The 15865-nt window shown below is 51.0% G+C and overlaps 1 protein-coding gene across 3 annotated transcripts in view; it reads left to right on the forward strand.

The window, feature by feature from the left end:
• The window catches only part of TENM4 (teneurin transmembrane protein 4), a 390035-nt gene that overhangs the window by 296672 nt on the left and 77498 nt on the right, over nucleotides 1-15865 (forward strand). For all 3 annotated transcript variants that reach the window (XM_036259322.1, XM_036259324.1, XM_036259323.1), the window contains one exon: nucleotides 3148-3364. In XM_036259322.1, the coding sequence (XP_036115215.1) occupies nucleotides 3148-3364 (217 nt within the window). The remainder of the gene's footprint in view (nucleotides 1-3147; nucleotides 3365-15865) is intronic.

The following is a 15865-nucleotide window of genomic DNA, read 5'->3' on the forward strand; positions in this document are numbered from 1 at the left end:
ATCTCACCTGATCCTCCCAGTGTCTCCGTGAGGTCAGTCTGATTATTCACTTTGTAGATGGGCCAACTGCAGCTCAAAGCCCTTGCTGAGATTTCTGATCCCAGCAGGATGGCCAGCTAGATCGTCACAAAGAAACCATGTGTTTGTAAAACTCACTGCTGAATTTGTTTTTAAAAGGGAAAAGGCAGGGATGTGGGGGTGTCCCATATTCCAGAGGCAAGGATGAAGGTGAAAGCTAGAGCAGTAGACCCTGGGGTCCTGGAATGAGTGACAGCCCCGATCTCCAGGAGCACGTTGTCTCGGAGGGAGACCGAGAAGCTCACAATGACAGAGTGGGAGACGAGTGTGGCTGGGAGTGCAGGGGCGAGGTGTTCCAGCAGGACTCAGAAACCGGGCTTCCCCTTTAAGCAGTAGTCCCTAAAACTCTCTTCAGGACTCAACCCTCTCCTGCCTCACAGAGACCTGAGTTCAGATTTCTGAGTCAGCTTCTTCACCGACTATGAGACCTTGACCCGGTTACTTTACCCCGTGAGGGTGATGAGGGCAGGCGTGGCTACTCTGCAGAGCTGGGAAGACTCCGTGACACTGTCCCCGAAAACGCTCCTCGTACAGCATTTAGCACAGTGCCGATCGCCGAGGGGGCGGCAGCTGTGATGATCATCACCGTCGTCACCATCAGGCTCACATCGAAAGTTTTAGTAACAGTAACAGTAATTCCTGGCAAACCTTCTTCCAAGGTGCCACAGAGCAGAGCGTTTCTAAAGAGACAACAGACTGCCTTCCAGGGACGGCTCTGTGGTCAACAAGAGGAGGCAAGAGCTCATAAAATTTCAAATTAGCCAGGACTTCTCACGGCCCTTCAATTGTGCTAGCCGATGTAACGGTCAGCGTCCCTGCTCGCCGAGATTGAATATGGAGCATTTCTGCCGAGTTACGGATGTGGCGGTGAATCTGCCATGCTAACGTCAATAGCAGGATGCAAATGACCCTCAGCTCCGGCTTTAATTACGTGTTTAAGCAATGTCTGACAGGGCGGTCGAGAAAGCATGACGGAGCCCGCCGACTGCAGGAGACAGGTGCTTTGCTAGGCAGTTAGTCGGCATGTCTGGGAACTGGGACAGGAGTCACAAGCCAGGACCCAGGACAGTGCTGGGTGACCAGGGGCCTGTCCACCTCTCAGAATGAATCTGGCAGGTGAGCACACAAAAAGGCAAATGGCCCTTCACTTCAGTGAACCTGATTTAGGCTCAGGGTCAGGACGGGGAGCCACCCCTTATTCAGTACTTGCTGTGTGCCAGGTACTCTGCTAGACTTGAGGGAGTATTTATTTATGTAACAGATACTTATGTGACACTCTTATAATCCCCTTGTAAGGGAGGTGAGAAACGGAAGCCAGAGAGTTTGAGTGACGCGCCCATGGTCACACAGCAGTAGTTTCAGAGCCAGGATTTGCCTCCAGTCAGCCTGGCTCGGGAATCCATGCCCTTTACCTCTGTGCTGCCCTCAGGGAAGGTATACGGGCTTGGATACCATGCAGAAGCGAGCAAGAAATGTAAGGGATGTTTGTCCCTAGTTTATTAAGAGAAAAAAAGAAAACTGGGTTTCAGGGAAATCAAGTAGCTCGCCTGAGGCCATGACACCCTGAGGCGAGTAAGGAGGCGTAGGGGTGCTGCCTTGTGGGTGGGCACCCAGTCTAGCCAGTGCATATGCGGTGGTGCTCTGGTGGGCAGCAGACCCACAGACAGACGTGAGGGCATGTCGGTGATGAGATGGGCTCCAGTAAGCACAGAAACTCAATCTGGAGCTTGAACTCAGTGTCTGAGCCTCGTCGATCCTCTCACCACATAACACTGTTTAATAACTAGAATGAAGAGAATGCTGTTCTGGCTTCTACGGTTTGATGTTATCATTTGGTTTCATTTCCTGATTCATGTGTTAATTCATTCCATTTTCATTCGTTTATCTATTTAACAGTCATGTTTTAAGCACCTATCCTAAGTGCTGAGGATACAACAGAGATAACCAGAACAGGATCTATGCCCCCGGGGTGGGGGGGAAGTTTGCCCAAAGCCACAAGCTAATAAGCAAGATAGACAGAATCTGATCCTCCCCCCCCCCCAACCCCCAAGAACGTGGGTCCTTAGACTGTTCTCTGCCGACAAAGCCACAGACTGTGTGGGCTTTTCTATACTCACTTAGGACAGCATCCTCTAATCCCTGGGTTTGTTATCCATTTTAAGTTATCTATTGTGTGCTTTAAAAATACTTTAGGATCATGTAAGCAAAAATCTGCGGTCTAATGGAATGTCTTTGTTTGAACTTGGGGAAGCTGCACCGTGTAGTATAAATTTCAGTCCTGAAGAAATTCATCCATGTGGTAGAGAGAATTCTCTGCTCATGGCAACTCAGCCAGAGACTAGAAACATCTAGTAAACCCGGAAGGCCCCTCCCACAGAGGGCGGAGCCCGTCTGCACACACTTGGCTTGCAGCTGGGAGAGATGCCTCTTCCTCGTTCCCCAAAGCCTGCCAATCCCCAAGTCTTACTGCATGTTTTTACCTCCTGAATGTCTCAAAACCACCCGCCCCTCTCCATCCCCACTGTTAGTACTCTGGTCTCAGCAGCCATTATGTGTACCTGTGCCACCTCAGCACCCACTCCCGTGCAGCACCCAGCTTCCACGCCCTGCTTAAGACTTTTCAGTGGCTCTCAGTGGCTCTCAGTGGCTCCCAGTGTCCCTGGGGTAAAATGTGTACCTTCTAACCGGCACCCTCCCAGGCCCACAGCGTGTCCCTGCCGGCCTCTGCAGTCTCACCCTCTTCCCCCACCCCCTTCTGAGTTCATCCTCTGAATTTAGCAACTTCAGTGTTCAATGTGTTCCCTTACCTCTCCATCTTTGGGGGGAAAAAATGGAGCACATGTGCACAGTACACGAACTTGTCTGTCTCTCCTACAAGACTAGTTAGTGGGTTGGGATCAGATCTGAAGCACCTGGATCGCCTCGGTGCCCGGCAAAGGCCATGGTTTACATCAGGCACTAAATAACGTTTTTCAGTGAGTGGAAAATGCAGAAGCGGATGAAGGTGTTGTGGACACACGTGGCTGACTGAACACAGTGACGTAACCCTCATGCTCTGTCCCCCTGCAGATGGCTTGGTGGACTGCATGGACCCCGACTGCTGCCTCCAGCCTCTCTGTCATGTCAACCCACTGTGCCTGGGCTCCCCGGACCCACTGGACATCATCCAGGAGACACAGGCGCCTGTGTCCCAGCAGAACCTGCACTCCTTCTACGACCGCATCAAGTTCCTTGTGGGCAGGGACAGTACACACATCATCCCCGGGGAGAACCCCTTTGATGGAGGGTGAGTCCACTGGGCCCTGGCTCCGGCTGTGACTCTCCAGGGGGAACTGAATCACCTCCAGGGCAACACGTGGGGGGGCGGGGGGGCGGGAGGGTGGGCATCGAAGGCTCCTGATGGAATGTCAGGGGGGCAGAGCAGCAGCCTCGGATGCCCACATTTAGAAGATGTGCCATCCGAGGCATGTGGAGTTTTCTATGAGCATAGTTTTGTTGTTCCTGCTGGGTGATAGGTGGGGAGAAGGAAAAGTCAGAGGTCCAGAGGGAATGTGGGATCAGTGCCCGCTATGCAGGCAGCTGTTAGTGACTCGGGAGCCTCCGGGTGAACGGCCTTAACACTGTGCACCCTCAGAGCCGACGTCCAGAACTCGTGTCAGGCTGGCGGCGGGGCACATCTGCTGGGACCCCAGGCCGTACGCCCATGCTTCCTCTCACAAGTCTCCAGTTGTGCAGCCACTGGGCGGTTTTCCTCTGAGGTCTCCTCTCTGCCAGGCCCTGTGCTGGAACCAGAGATGAACAGAACACAGCCCTGCTCAGTGGTCATTCATATCTACTATGGGGGGCGGGGGGACAGTTCCCATGGGAGAGGCCAGAATAATGCCCCAGGGCACTCTGGGACCATAGAGGAGGTGCTCCTGGGTAGGGGGGAGGGGGAGGCCAGTACTTAAGAATTGAATCTTAAAGACGAGAAAGAAATATCTTGGCAAGGGAGGGAGAGGGTGCCCAGGGAGGAGTAGATTGTCCAGAGACCCAGAAGCATGAAAGGGCACAGGAAAAGGTATCCAAGAAGGAGGGATTCATGGTCATTTCCTTTGAACATCTTCCAATGTAGTGATGCCTTCTACGCAGAGGTTTCTATAAAAGTCCACACAGTTCAATTAAGCAGTCACAGATTGCGTGCCTTCTGTGTCCCTGACTTGTGTCGAGAATGCCTGCCTTAAGGGGACAGTGGGGTAACGATGAGGGTTGGGAACGGTGAAGCACATCCTCAAGTTCCGTTTAAAGGGGGACATATCGGCAGGGCTTAGTCAGGGTCGAGTCTGGGGGTTGCCAGAGTCAGGAGACTCTTACTTGGATGCCTGGGCAGATGCGATACCCGGAGCAGGGCTGGGAGCAAGGTGGTGAGCAGCACCTGAGCACAGTGAGGACAAGGACGGGACAAGCGCAGCGGCACGCCCGAGAGGAAACATCTGTTTGCAGTTCATAAGCCATCCTGGGCTCACCGGAGGTTAGGGCTGGAGATCTTGATTTGGGAGCCATCACCAGAAAAGCAGGAGTTGACACCCCAAACACACAGAAGTTTGCTCGGGGAGAAGAGCAGGGACCTAAGAAGGAATCAGGGGAGCCACCCTCATAAGTAGTATCATCCCCAGAGTGTAACTGGGGCTCCAAGGAGAAGGCCTCAGTACTGGGCTGTGATGGAGCCAGATTCACACCAGGGCCTACTGGACCCCAGGGCCCATGATTTCCCCAGCCCCCCCTTCCTCCCAGGAGCAAGGACAAGACCCGAGAGTGAAGCAGAGAGGGCTCTGAGCCCAGCCAGAAGGGCATGACACGAGTGTGTAAAAGCATTCAAACTTTTTATTTTTTTAGTATGTTTTTACTGACTTAGAGGAAGGGAGAGGAAGGGAGAGGAAGAAACATCAATTGGCTGCCCCCTACCCATCCCCCTACTGGAGATGGAGCTCATACCCCAGGCACGTACTCTGACCAGGAATCAAGCCGGCAACCTCCTGGTGCATGGGCGATGCTCAGCCAACTGAGCCACTCTGGCCAGTGCTAACTTGAACCTTTTTAGAGATGGAAGTACTTTATAATCCAAACCCTTCAAACTACCCTGAGAATATTGAGAACCCAAATCCACAGGCTAGACAAATGGCAGAGCCAGGAGCAGACATAGCAGGAGGACAAACCTATTCCTTTATCTTGGCCAGAAATGCTGCTTTTGTCTCTGGGTACGAAGCTTCCCGCTCTCTTAATTCAGTTGCATGATTTTGTGTGTATGCTTGTGGGCCTTCCCAAGGCCTGAGTTCTTTTAATCTCCTGGAGATATAAATATTATTCCAACCAAGGGCAATATTACTTAGCCTTTCCTCACTGGACCCATTATGGAATCTGATTGGGGCTAGGGCTGCTTGGCTTCCGGTGGCTGTCCTGCTTCAGGGGTGCCTTTACTATGCCAACCTGATCAGTGCCAGCAGGGACCATGTACCCCTTTATGTCCTCTGGTCACTCACCAAGCCTGCTGCTTGTGTGCCGTGGATCACCGTGGGACCTGCCCGGGGGTCTCAGTACTGTGGCTGCAGCAGGTCTGACTTGCGGTAGGAGGCTGTCCAGTAGGGGACTTGAGGAACCTGTACTGGGAGAAATGGACCTCTCAGCAGAAGGGCAGTGCGTAGGCCTCAGAGTCAGGCCAACTCGTGTGTCCAATCCTGGCTCGGCTCTGGGCAAGTGGCTTAATATACAGATAGGTGAGTGTCTGTCCTCCCTCTCAACTGAGTCCTCCAGGAAAGGGCTGCATCATATTATTCATTTTAGCACTTAGTTGCTCAAGACAAATATGCATAGATACTGCCTTGAACAATGAAGAAATGGAAGGAAGGAAGGAGAGAGGGAGGGGTGGAGGGAGGAATAGTAGGAAGGAGGGTGGATAGATACATTATCTAGTTGACTTGATTTTATACTGCAGATTCAGAGTCTGCAGAGGTTAAATCTACTGAAAATCACATTACAGATTAGAAGCAGAAACAGGAGTAGAAGTCAGCTCCCACATCATTGTTTCTATATCTGTCACCTTCAGTTAAATTACAGATGCTTTCAGAGAAGAGACTCTTCAAACCTGTAATTCCGGACTCTAGTATTTGCTCTACACATGAATGGATAATGGAAGCATCCAAATGTTACTGTAAACATTCCTTTCACCTAACGTTTCTCTGAGTCGTTATGTCCGTGTTCCTCACTGATCTAGAGTCAGAGGAAACAGCTGTCCATCACTACTGAGTATCCCCAAATAGATTTCTGGGTGAAACAAGCCCAGGAGGTAGCAGATGCCTCTCTCTGTGGACGACCTCCTTGGTATTTCAGGACCTCAGACTGGGCCGGTGAGACAGAGCTTATTTGCATCATTGGGATACAGTGAAATCAGTTGCTGAGCTTGGGTTGTCGCTGTCCTTTCTGAATGTGGAATAACAGAAAGTGCCCAGAGTCTGAACTTGGCTTTACCTCCACTAGCTCCGTGTGGCGTCAGGGAAATGAGTTAACCTTTGTGCACCCGCCTCCAATTATAAATTGGCAATAATAGCAACTACTCACGAAAGCCACTGAAAGCATTCACAGAAATGAGCACCTAGCACAGGACTTGGTACACAGGCGCTCGGGAAACGGGGGCTTGTGTGGCCCAGCCTGGCCTAGTGGAAATCGCCCAGGCCCTGGAATTAGGCAGAGCTGGATCTGAAGTCAGTTGCATCCACTTTCTAGCTCTGTGACCTTGGGAAAATTTCTTAACTTCTCTGAGCTCTCATTTCCTCAGCCGTAAGAGTCGGGTAATAACGTCTGTTCTGGAGGGTGGCCATGAGAATTAAATGAAAAAATAAAAAAATAAAAATGTACATAAAATCTCAGTCTAGTACTGGCCACACACAAAATGCTCACTGATTGTATGATAATGGCAGTGATGGTGATGGCCATGACGGTGGTGATCTTGAAGAGGTTCAACTCCACTTCCTTGATCGGAAGTAAAACTTGAGGGTAACCCACCCTCCGGGAAAGTCCAGCGGCCACCCAGAGAGGAGCCGGGCTTCGACTGTCCAGTCCATCCCTGCCAGCTGGGGTCCTCATGAGGGAGGCGTCCAGTGGCACTTTTCCAGAGAGTGGGACTTCTGACCGGGGAGCAGACTTGATTTGGTGCCTGTGTATAACAGTAACAAGGCCCGGGCCTCACATCAAACCCATGTCCTCCTGCACCTCGTATGTTGAGCCACATTTCGCGTGGTCTGAATGGGCGTCCACGTAACAGGTTCCAAGAAGCAGGCTGTCACCTAGAAACCGAGCAGCATTTCCGAGCCCAGCAAGGCAAGGCAGGCCCAGAGCACAGCTCCTCCGCTCTGCAGACTCCCAGCTGTGTGTCTGACTCAGGGACGGGTTCCCCGTGCTTTTGTGTAGCACCCCAGCTGGTGCCAGAGGTACAGGAGCAGAGGTGGCCCTCAGGGAGAGGTGGGCAGCAGCTCCCCAGGATGTGAGGACCCCAGCCAAGCATGGGCTCTGGGCTGGGCTGCATCCCCTAGAGCAGTGTTTCTCAACCTTCCTAGTGCCGCGACCCTTTAATACAGTCCTCATGTTGTGGTGACCCCCAACCATAAAACTATTTTTGTCGCTACTTCATAACTGTAATTTTGCTACTGTTATGTCTTAGGCAACCCCTGTGAAAGGGTGGTTCGATCCCCAAAGGGGCTGCGACCCACAGGTTGAGAACCGCAGCCCTAGAGGAAAGCAAAGGCTGAGTCAGGACTGAAGCGGAGCTGCGTCCAGATGGGCTTAGAGCGAGGAAGGCCTCCCCCGGGATCGCTGCTGGTTCGTGGTGTCCCCAGAGCCCGGGACTGTGCCCGGCCCACAGCAGGTGTTCAGTAAAGGTGTGAGGAATGCAGCAGCTCTGTCTGACATCTGCCGTGGCTGTCCTCAACTTCGCATAAAGTGATGGAGATGGGAATGACGTCGGAGGGTCTGAAGTAGGAGAGGACATAGCTGGCACGGAACCACCGTCACCAGATTAGGTGGCATGGAAACCATCTTTCCTTCCTGGCCTGGACCCCGTCTGCCTGGAACACCTGTCCCTCACCTGGAGTCACAGGCAGAATACAGTGCAGAGTGCCCTCCACTGAAATGTGAGTGGGATGGGAAGGATCCCCACTAGACTGTCCACATACGGAGGACAGATAGCAGGACCCAGGCCGGGGAGCTCGGGGTCAGACAGCTGGAGAAGGGAGGGCAGCACAGGACATCCCCTCCTCCAAGTGTACTCAAGGCAGCCTTCTCGCTGTACACAGCTGTGGTAGCATCTCTCCCTTGGAAAGGATGCCCGGGATGAAGGGGCTGGACACGGGACAGACACATCACTTTAGTGCAAAGTTGTGGCTTACCAGTGAGGGACAGGTGAGCAGATTACAGGAAGCGGTTCTGATGAAAGGGCCGCCCCCAAGTCGTCGGAACATCCGTTTATAACATGTTTGAGGACACTGTTGCGAGAGAAGTAATGTGGTGTTGTCCATCCAGTCTTTCTGGGCCCCTAGGCCTAGTAGGTTATCAGCTCACTCAAGCTACCAGTTGGGTGAGAACAGACTGCTACAGAAGTCAGCTGGCAGGGCACACTGAACCCAAAGAGAAAAGACTCAAGGAGTCAGGAGGACTTCAGAAAAAGGAGGGGTGGGTGACCAGAGCATTCATCCCAAAGGATGCTGAGGATCATATGCTAGAGAACGGGTCAGATCCCATGGAGAGGAGCTGCAGGGCAGCTCAGAGAGGGACAGAGGTACCCACAAAGCACAGGCTGTATTTGGTAAATACTGATCAGCACCTGCTCTGCACTAGGCCTGTGAGAAGACAGGCATCTGTCCTTCATTACACTGGGGTTCTCCGTGTGTCCCCAGTCTTGTTAGTTACTGAGCCCCTGGTGCCCAGCGTGAGGGTTGGTACAGACGATACCACAGTGAACGGTAGAATGGGTCAGTGAGGCAGCTGAGGGTCTGAAGAGAAGTGAAGACAGAGTGTTCCGAGGGTTCAAGGCCGAGGGTTCAAGTTCACTCCCACTGCCGGCCAGGTGCCTGAGCTCCACAGCACAGGGGCCGTGTCCGCTACCTGCTTGTTTCTGCAGCACCAGGCGCAGGGTCTGGCTCAGAGTGGGCAACCGTACATGTTCACTTTTGAAGATGAATGAGCAAACAGATAAATAAGCTAATGAACGAAGACTTCTGGGAGGAGATGGCCTTTGGTCTGAGACAGAGATGCCAGTGAGGAAGGTTGGCCATTAAAATATTATTTATCCAACAACTTCTTCAGGTCACAACAACCCATGAGTGAATCACTTTAGTGCATAGATATCATTTTTGTTTGTTTGTTTGTTTGTTGTTTGTTTGTTTGTTTTTTGGTACGTGCCCCTAGCGGGAACCGAACCTGGGACTCTCTGGTCCACAGGCCGACGCTCCAACCGCTGAGCCAGGGCTAGATATCATTTTTTAATAGAAGTAGATTTAAATGAAAATGGGTATAATTGGCTGGAAAATATCAGGGCAACACTATAAAAGGGATATGTATTTTATGAAACATGGTTTGGTTTTATGCGTACGTGTGTGCGCGCTATGGAATAGGCTGCATTGCTTACTGTGGGTTTCAGTTGAATAGTATTTAAAAATGCATCCTAGACTGAGGAACCAGCATAACTTCCAGGATAATCAGAGAATGCAGAGAATTTTAATGTGGTTGTAACATAATTATGGCGATATTATTTTACAAGTCCAAAGTCAACAGACATGTTCTAACATTTGAAGTCAAGATGTTCTTAGGAAATCTGGAGATTATGATCCTGGTACGCAGCGGGGAACATGTGGGGAAGGTGGTTCGGGGCAGGAACTAAGGAAGATATGCCCGTCTCGTGTTCACTAACCCAATCAGAGCCCTTCCTCTGCTTTAGGACTTAAAACCGGCTATAAACAGAAGGGAAGTCACCTTGACGTCACATCAGTCTTCAGAATGTCTTTCAGACCCTTTGTAAAGGCACGAAGTTTCCAGGAATTTTAAAAAGCAAGAGTTTACAAGAGGAAGGAAATAATGGGAAGGAGGGAGAAAGGATTATGTATGCAATCTAATTTTTTATTAGCCCGCTGCAGCTCTGAAGCCACACACAAGTGTCGGTGGCAGAGCAGTTACAGAAAAGCATTTGCTTGCCGCTCCCCCCGTCACCCCGCCCCGGCCCTAGACACCCTCAGAGAGCCCTCAGAGAGGTTGAGCAGGAGAGATCATCTAATGGAGTTCAAATAAACACCAGCTTCCTGACAGCTGGCCTCTGAGTGAATTTATTATTGAATTATACTCCTGCATTTTCAGTACAAGCTGAGCTGACAGGCTACCCCATCCATTTAAAAGGGTGGGGGAGGGGCGACAGAGAGAAAGACAGTGATAAATTACCCTGATGGAAGATGGAAGAAGGTAAAGATCCTGCTTCCTCCAAAATGCCAACCATCATCTATTATTCATGTTGGTTTTTTTTAAAAAATCCCTCCCCACATTGAAATGAATGTTTCTGATGATAAAGCAACCAGATGAATTTAATTCAGGACGCAGGCAGCAACTTCTCACACCATCCCGATGAGCAGCTAACAACTCCTCCCCTGCCACTTGATCATCCCGTGATCGATTTCAAAACCAAATTAGAATCTCTGTTTGCTTTGTAGCTGGAGCTTGTTCCTAGCTGTCCATCACGGGAAGCGTTAGCAGGGGATGCTGTGCTGAAGCGGGGCCCACTCGGGGTTCAGGGCGAGAGAGCCCGCATCCAAGCTCTTGGGCAGGTTAGGGCACGTGACCTCCCGTGAGCGAGGCGTTTCCTCGTCTGTCATGTGGGCTTACTAACTCCCACCCTGCAGGTGGTTAAGGAGATTAGATGAGATAAAATGCCCCAGAGCCCCGTAGCTGGCACATAGCACACATTCAGTAATAACACCTAGCGTTCCCGAGGATGATCCGTGTGTTGCATTGTTCGAAATGCTTTGTAAGTTTCAGAAGTACTAACACCTTTACACGTCCCACCAAACCAGGTGACATGGGGACCTCACCGCCCTCCTTTGATATGAAACCGAGGCCCAGTGAAGTGGAGTGACTTGGCCGAGGACACAGGGCTGTGCGTAGCAGAGCCGGCTTCAGAAGCCAAGCCGATTGGCCCTGGGACCCACGTGCTGAGCCCTGTCCTTCTCTACCTGGTCCTTTATACTCCCATCTCGGCATCTTCAGCTCAGACATCTGCACAGCCTGGTGCTACAGCGCTGCAACCCCAGGTGGCCCTGACTTTCTCCCTAAACTGCACAACAGAAACAAAAGCAGTAGGTCTTAGTGCTCCAGAGCCCTGGTCCCAGAGGCAGGTAGCCTCGGCCTGAACCTTAGCCCCACCCTTTGCTGTGTGACCTAGGACAAGTCTCCTCCTCACTCTGTGCCTCGCCTTCCTCATCTGTCCTGTGAGAATAATAGTCCATACCTCATGGGGATGCCGAGGATGTCAAACACGCATGTGTCAAACACGCATGTGTCAGGGCAGTACGCATTTACTAAGTGTTAGTAGCTGTTATCACTGATAGTGAGAGGCAGTGTTAGCATTAGCAATGGCATTCATGTTCGTATCGGTCTTAGAGTCACCCTGAGAACCGGGAGGAAAATGAGAATCTTAGCCTGAAGCATTAGCATAGGTATATAATCGATGCAAATGGCCTACACCATGGCAGGCAGAGGCGACCTCTGAGGTCCTCAGACCTCTGTGGGAGAAGAGGAAGTAACCCCAAGTAAGCTCTTGGCTCGGCAAGGTATGAGCAGAGCCCGAGTCCCGGAGAACCTGGGGTTCTAAGTAAGGGCTCTCTCAAGCATGAATCACAGTGTTTATAAGTCAGGGACTTTCTGCATTTCCCGCCAACACTGATAAATTTCAAGCCATGAGAAGTTAAAATATTGAAGAGCCACACCTCACATTACGAATATTGTCCTCCCTGGAGAATAGGGTGAGGACCACCAAACGCCTCTGCAGTGAGTCTCACCGGCCCTCTGGTCCGATCCTGGAGGCATTAAGAGTTGACTCTAAGTGAATTCCACAGTGAGGGGCTGTGATGCGGGGAGATGCTCCCTGTGGGCAGAGGGGAGAAATATGCCTCCCCTGCCTCGGCCTCCCCACCACTGTGGTCCCATGTGACTCTGCCCTGTGCGTCTAACCCGCAGGCCTCTAGGACCAACCCAAACCGAAGAGAAGAGCTCAGAGCAGCCCCAGCTGCTCAGCCTCGAGTCCTTCAACTGTTCCTCAATCTCACCCTTTGCTTGCAGCTCTGCCAAGGGGATTTCTGTCTGATTCCAGAACCCCAGCCCCATTTTCTCTGCCTAAGTAGCCTGGTACCCGTGCCCTCCAAGGACGCAAGCCTTGCCTTCTCCTGCCAGGCTCCCACCCCCGCCATATCTGGGTTTGGAGCCCTGTTCCCGTTCTTTTTAGGAACCTGGGCATTATTACATGCGGGGTGTCCACGTCCAGCTGCCCGGGACCTTCCCCGCCGTGCCTGTTGCCAGTCAGTCCTCCTCATCCCTTGAATGACTGTTTCCCTTGCACGCCACCCGTGTGTTGCTACACACCTGAGATCAGCCTGCTGAGCTGCACTTGCTTCGGGCCCCTTTCTGCATCTCTGCCCAGCGTCAGCCCCTACCCCGGGCAGCGGGTCTAGTTGTGCTCCATCCTAGTGTCCGTTCCAGATAAAGCAGGACCTCCTGTGCTCCAGCAGGAAGACAGAAGGTTCGGTCTGGATGCACTTGTCCACTGAGAGACTCTGTCTGGAGTCACATTTGAGCAGAGCTGCCTCGAGCTTTTCTAGTAGCACAAACCCCTTCCTGAGAAGTCTTCCTAGAAGCAGGCCTGGGTCTACATAGCACGGAGACCGGCCTCTCTGGCGAGCACTGCACCTTCCATGTCCCCAGACACTGACAGTGTTTCTGAGCCGTGCTCCCTGGACCTGGCCAACCCTTCCATCCAGTCAGGAGCCTTGCTCCTCCAGAATGATCTCTCCTGGGCATCCCCTCTACTTCCTCTGCTGCTTGGCCACAGCCAGTGGGCTCACTTCTCTGGAAATAAAGTGTGATGAGCAGGCAAGGGCTGTGCTCTCGTGTGCACCTGTGTCAGGCAGCAGGAGTATGCCAGGGGTTCCTGGGGGAGGCCGAGCCAGAGCAGCAGTGTTCAGTGATCAGGTTGCTCACAGGCCTAGCTGATCAGAGCTCATGCCCCTGAGTGTCGGAAGGAGCTCAGCAGCCACAAGAAGCTGGGAGGTGACAGAACAGTGACTTCTGTCTCTGCAGGAGGCACAGCCTACGGGCCCGGAAGACACTAGTGTTTGCTGGGCCATCCTGTCACTGGGTGCCCTTGAGTGGTGACAGGATCCTGTAGCAGACCCAGCCTCCATGGGTGATGGGGGGAAGCTCCATTATCGCTGGAGACCACCTATAACTCACCTGTAAACGAGGGCCTGGCGTTCAGTCACCCCGAGGACCCTTCTGGCTTAAAAATTAAACTTCTATTAATCTGAAGAAGTCTGTGGATGTCTTCTTCCCGCTCCTCACACATATACAAAACTTTCCAAGAGGAAAAAAGTCAAGTTGTATTCATTCCAGAATGTGAGTCCGATGGATGTAGGGATTGTGTCTCATTTATTGTTAGTTATTTAACTGCTTAAAATACAATGGAAAATAAAATAGATACTACAGGTACTGCCTTCCTGTAGTTTCCATAAATAAATAGAAATTGTATGAAAAAATATCTTCCCTGTACCCAGCACTGTATACCGCACATCGTAGGTGCTCAGTTAAAGTTTCAGTAACTGACCTCTATTCTCATTTACCAGGCCTTTGTTTCTTTTCCCTCAACCCAGATATATCTATTTTTACTTTGGGCTATGTAAAATAACTGTACATTTTTCTGTCATCTTCTTTCATTCATGTATATGCTATTTATATCTTTACTCAACATGTATTGAATGCATACTCTAGACCTACTCCTGTGTCGAGCACCGGAGTTATAAAGATGAAAAGGACTTGGTTGTTAGCCTCCGAGACTTGCAATCTAGAAAAGAAGATGAGGTATTTGGACTAACGATTACTCTTGAGGGGGTAAGTACATGTGCTCTGTTTGCCGGAGAAGGAGGTGCCTTCTTGGTACTGGGCAGGTCGGGGGGAGCCTCACTGAGAGTCAGGCCTTCAAGGAGGGATGGGTAGAAACGGGAGGACAGACGTTCACAACAGATGCACCAGCATAGACGGAGCAGGGGCGGGGCATGGAAATGCATGCCAAGATGCCAAGGCAGGGATATGAGGGCTAGTTTAAAGCGGCCAGGGTCTGAGGTGGACATGAGCCAGAGGAGGCCGGCAGCGGCCAGATCCTGCAGGGACTTACCTGCCAAGGTGAGAAGTGTGGATTTGTCTGAAGGCAGTAGGGTGCTACGGAAAGTGACCTGTGTGGCGCAGACTTACTGGTGATGCAGTGAAGGAGCCAGGACAATGTGAAGAGCCAGGGATCTTAGGCTCGCGAGGTGCCTCGAGAGGCTCGCTCTAGCTCCCTGCCCTCCAGTAAGTCAGGAACCTCGAAAGGTGAGTGGTTGGGTCACGCTCGGTTGGTTTGGGCCTGTGGTGATTGGAAGACATACATAGTAAACAGAGGGAGATCTTTGAAATAAGTTATAAAGAAGGAAGCACTGGCCCTGGTCGGTTTGGCTCAGTGGTTGCAGCGTCGGCCCACGGACTGATGAGTCGCAGGTGCGATTCTGGTCAAGGGCATGTACCTCAGTTGCAGTTCATCCCCGGCCCTGGTTGGGGTCGTGTGGGAGGCAACCAGTCGATGTGTCTCTCTCACATCGATGTTTCTGTCTCCCTCCCACTCTATCTGAACAAAAATGGAAAAATGTCCTCGTGTGAGGATTTAAAAAAAGAATGAAGCGCTAGAAGTTGGTTTTTGAATATATAATTATAAATATTCGAGTTTATTTCCTAAAAAGAAATCACAGACACACGCCACTGTGACCCTAGTGCAGTGCAGTGGTCCCAAGGTGAGTGGTCTATGAGGTGCAGGAAGAAAACATCAGAATGTCTATCTATGCTGACTTGTTATCTTAGAATAAAAGGAAATTTACCCGTACGGAATTCTAAGTTTTCAGTTTGCTCCTTCGGTCCCCATGTTGGTTGGTGACATGTCTGCACCAGCCTACAAGGTATTCTGAGGGCGGTGGGGACCTGCTCCTTACAGAGGTCAACAGTGGGCCCTTACCGGTGTATTCTGGTATTACCACAAGACTGCAGTGCGTGCTTGCGTGAAATCTCGTTTTAACCAAACTTATGTATAAATCGGTCCAGCGGCATGAAGAGATTCTTGAAAAGTAACTGCAGCCCAAAGATAAGACCATGCAAGCAAAGACGTGGCAGAGCTGGTGCCTGTAGTACAAAGTCTTCCTTGACTCCACGACTGAAAAACAACGGTCATTCTAACTGTAATGGTCAGATCTAATAAAAAGGTAACCAGGAGATTCAAAAGTTTCACGAATGTACAAAAGGAAATTAACCAAAAGATTCAAAATGATCAAAGTAACTATTTGAAATATGCATTTGTATCCATCAGCCCTTGCACCCAATGTATTTTGTGCTTTCCAATATTAGCTCAGGATGGTAGCACATGTATACAATTTGTTAGTAAATAGAAATACATCCAAGGGATCTGCTCAAAAATGTTGACAGAAAG

This window comes from Molossus molossus, unplaced genomic scaffold (assembly GCF_014108415.1).
Source record: "Molossus molossus isolate mMolMol1 unplaced genomic scaffold, mMolMol1.p scaffold_m16_p_13, whole genome shotgun sequence".
Taxonomy (NCBI): Eukaryota; Metazoa; Chordata; class Mammalia; order Chiroptera; family Molossidae; genus Molossus; species Molossus molossus.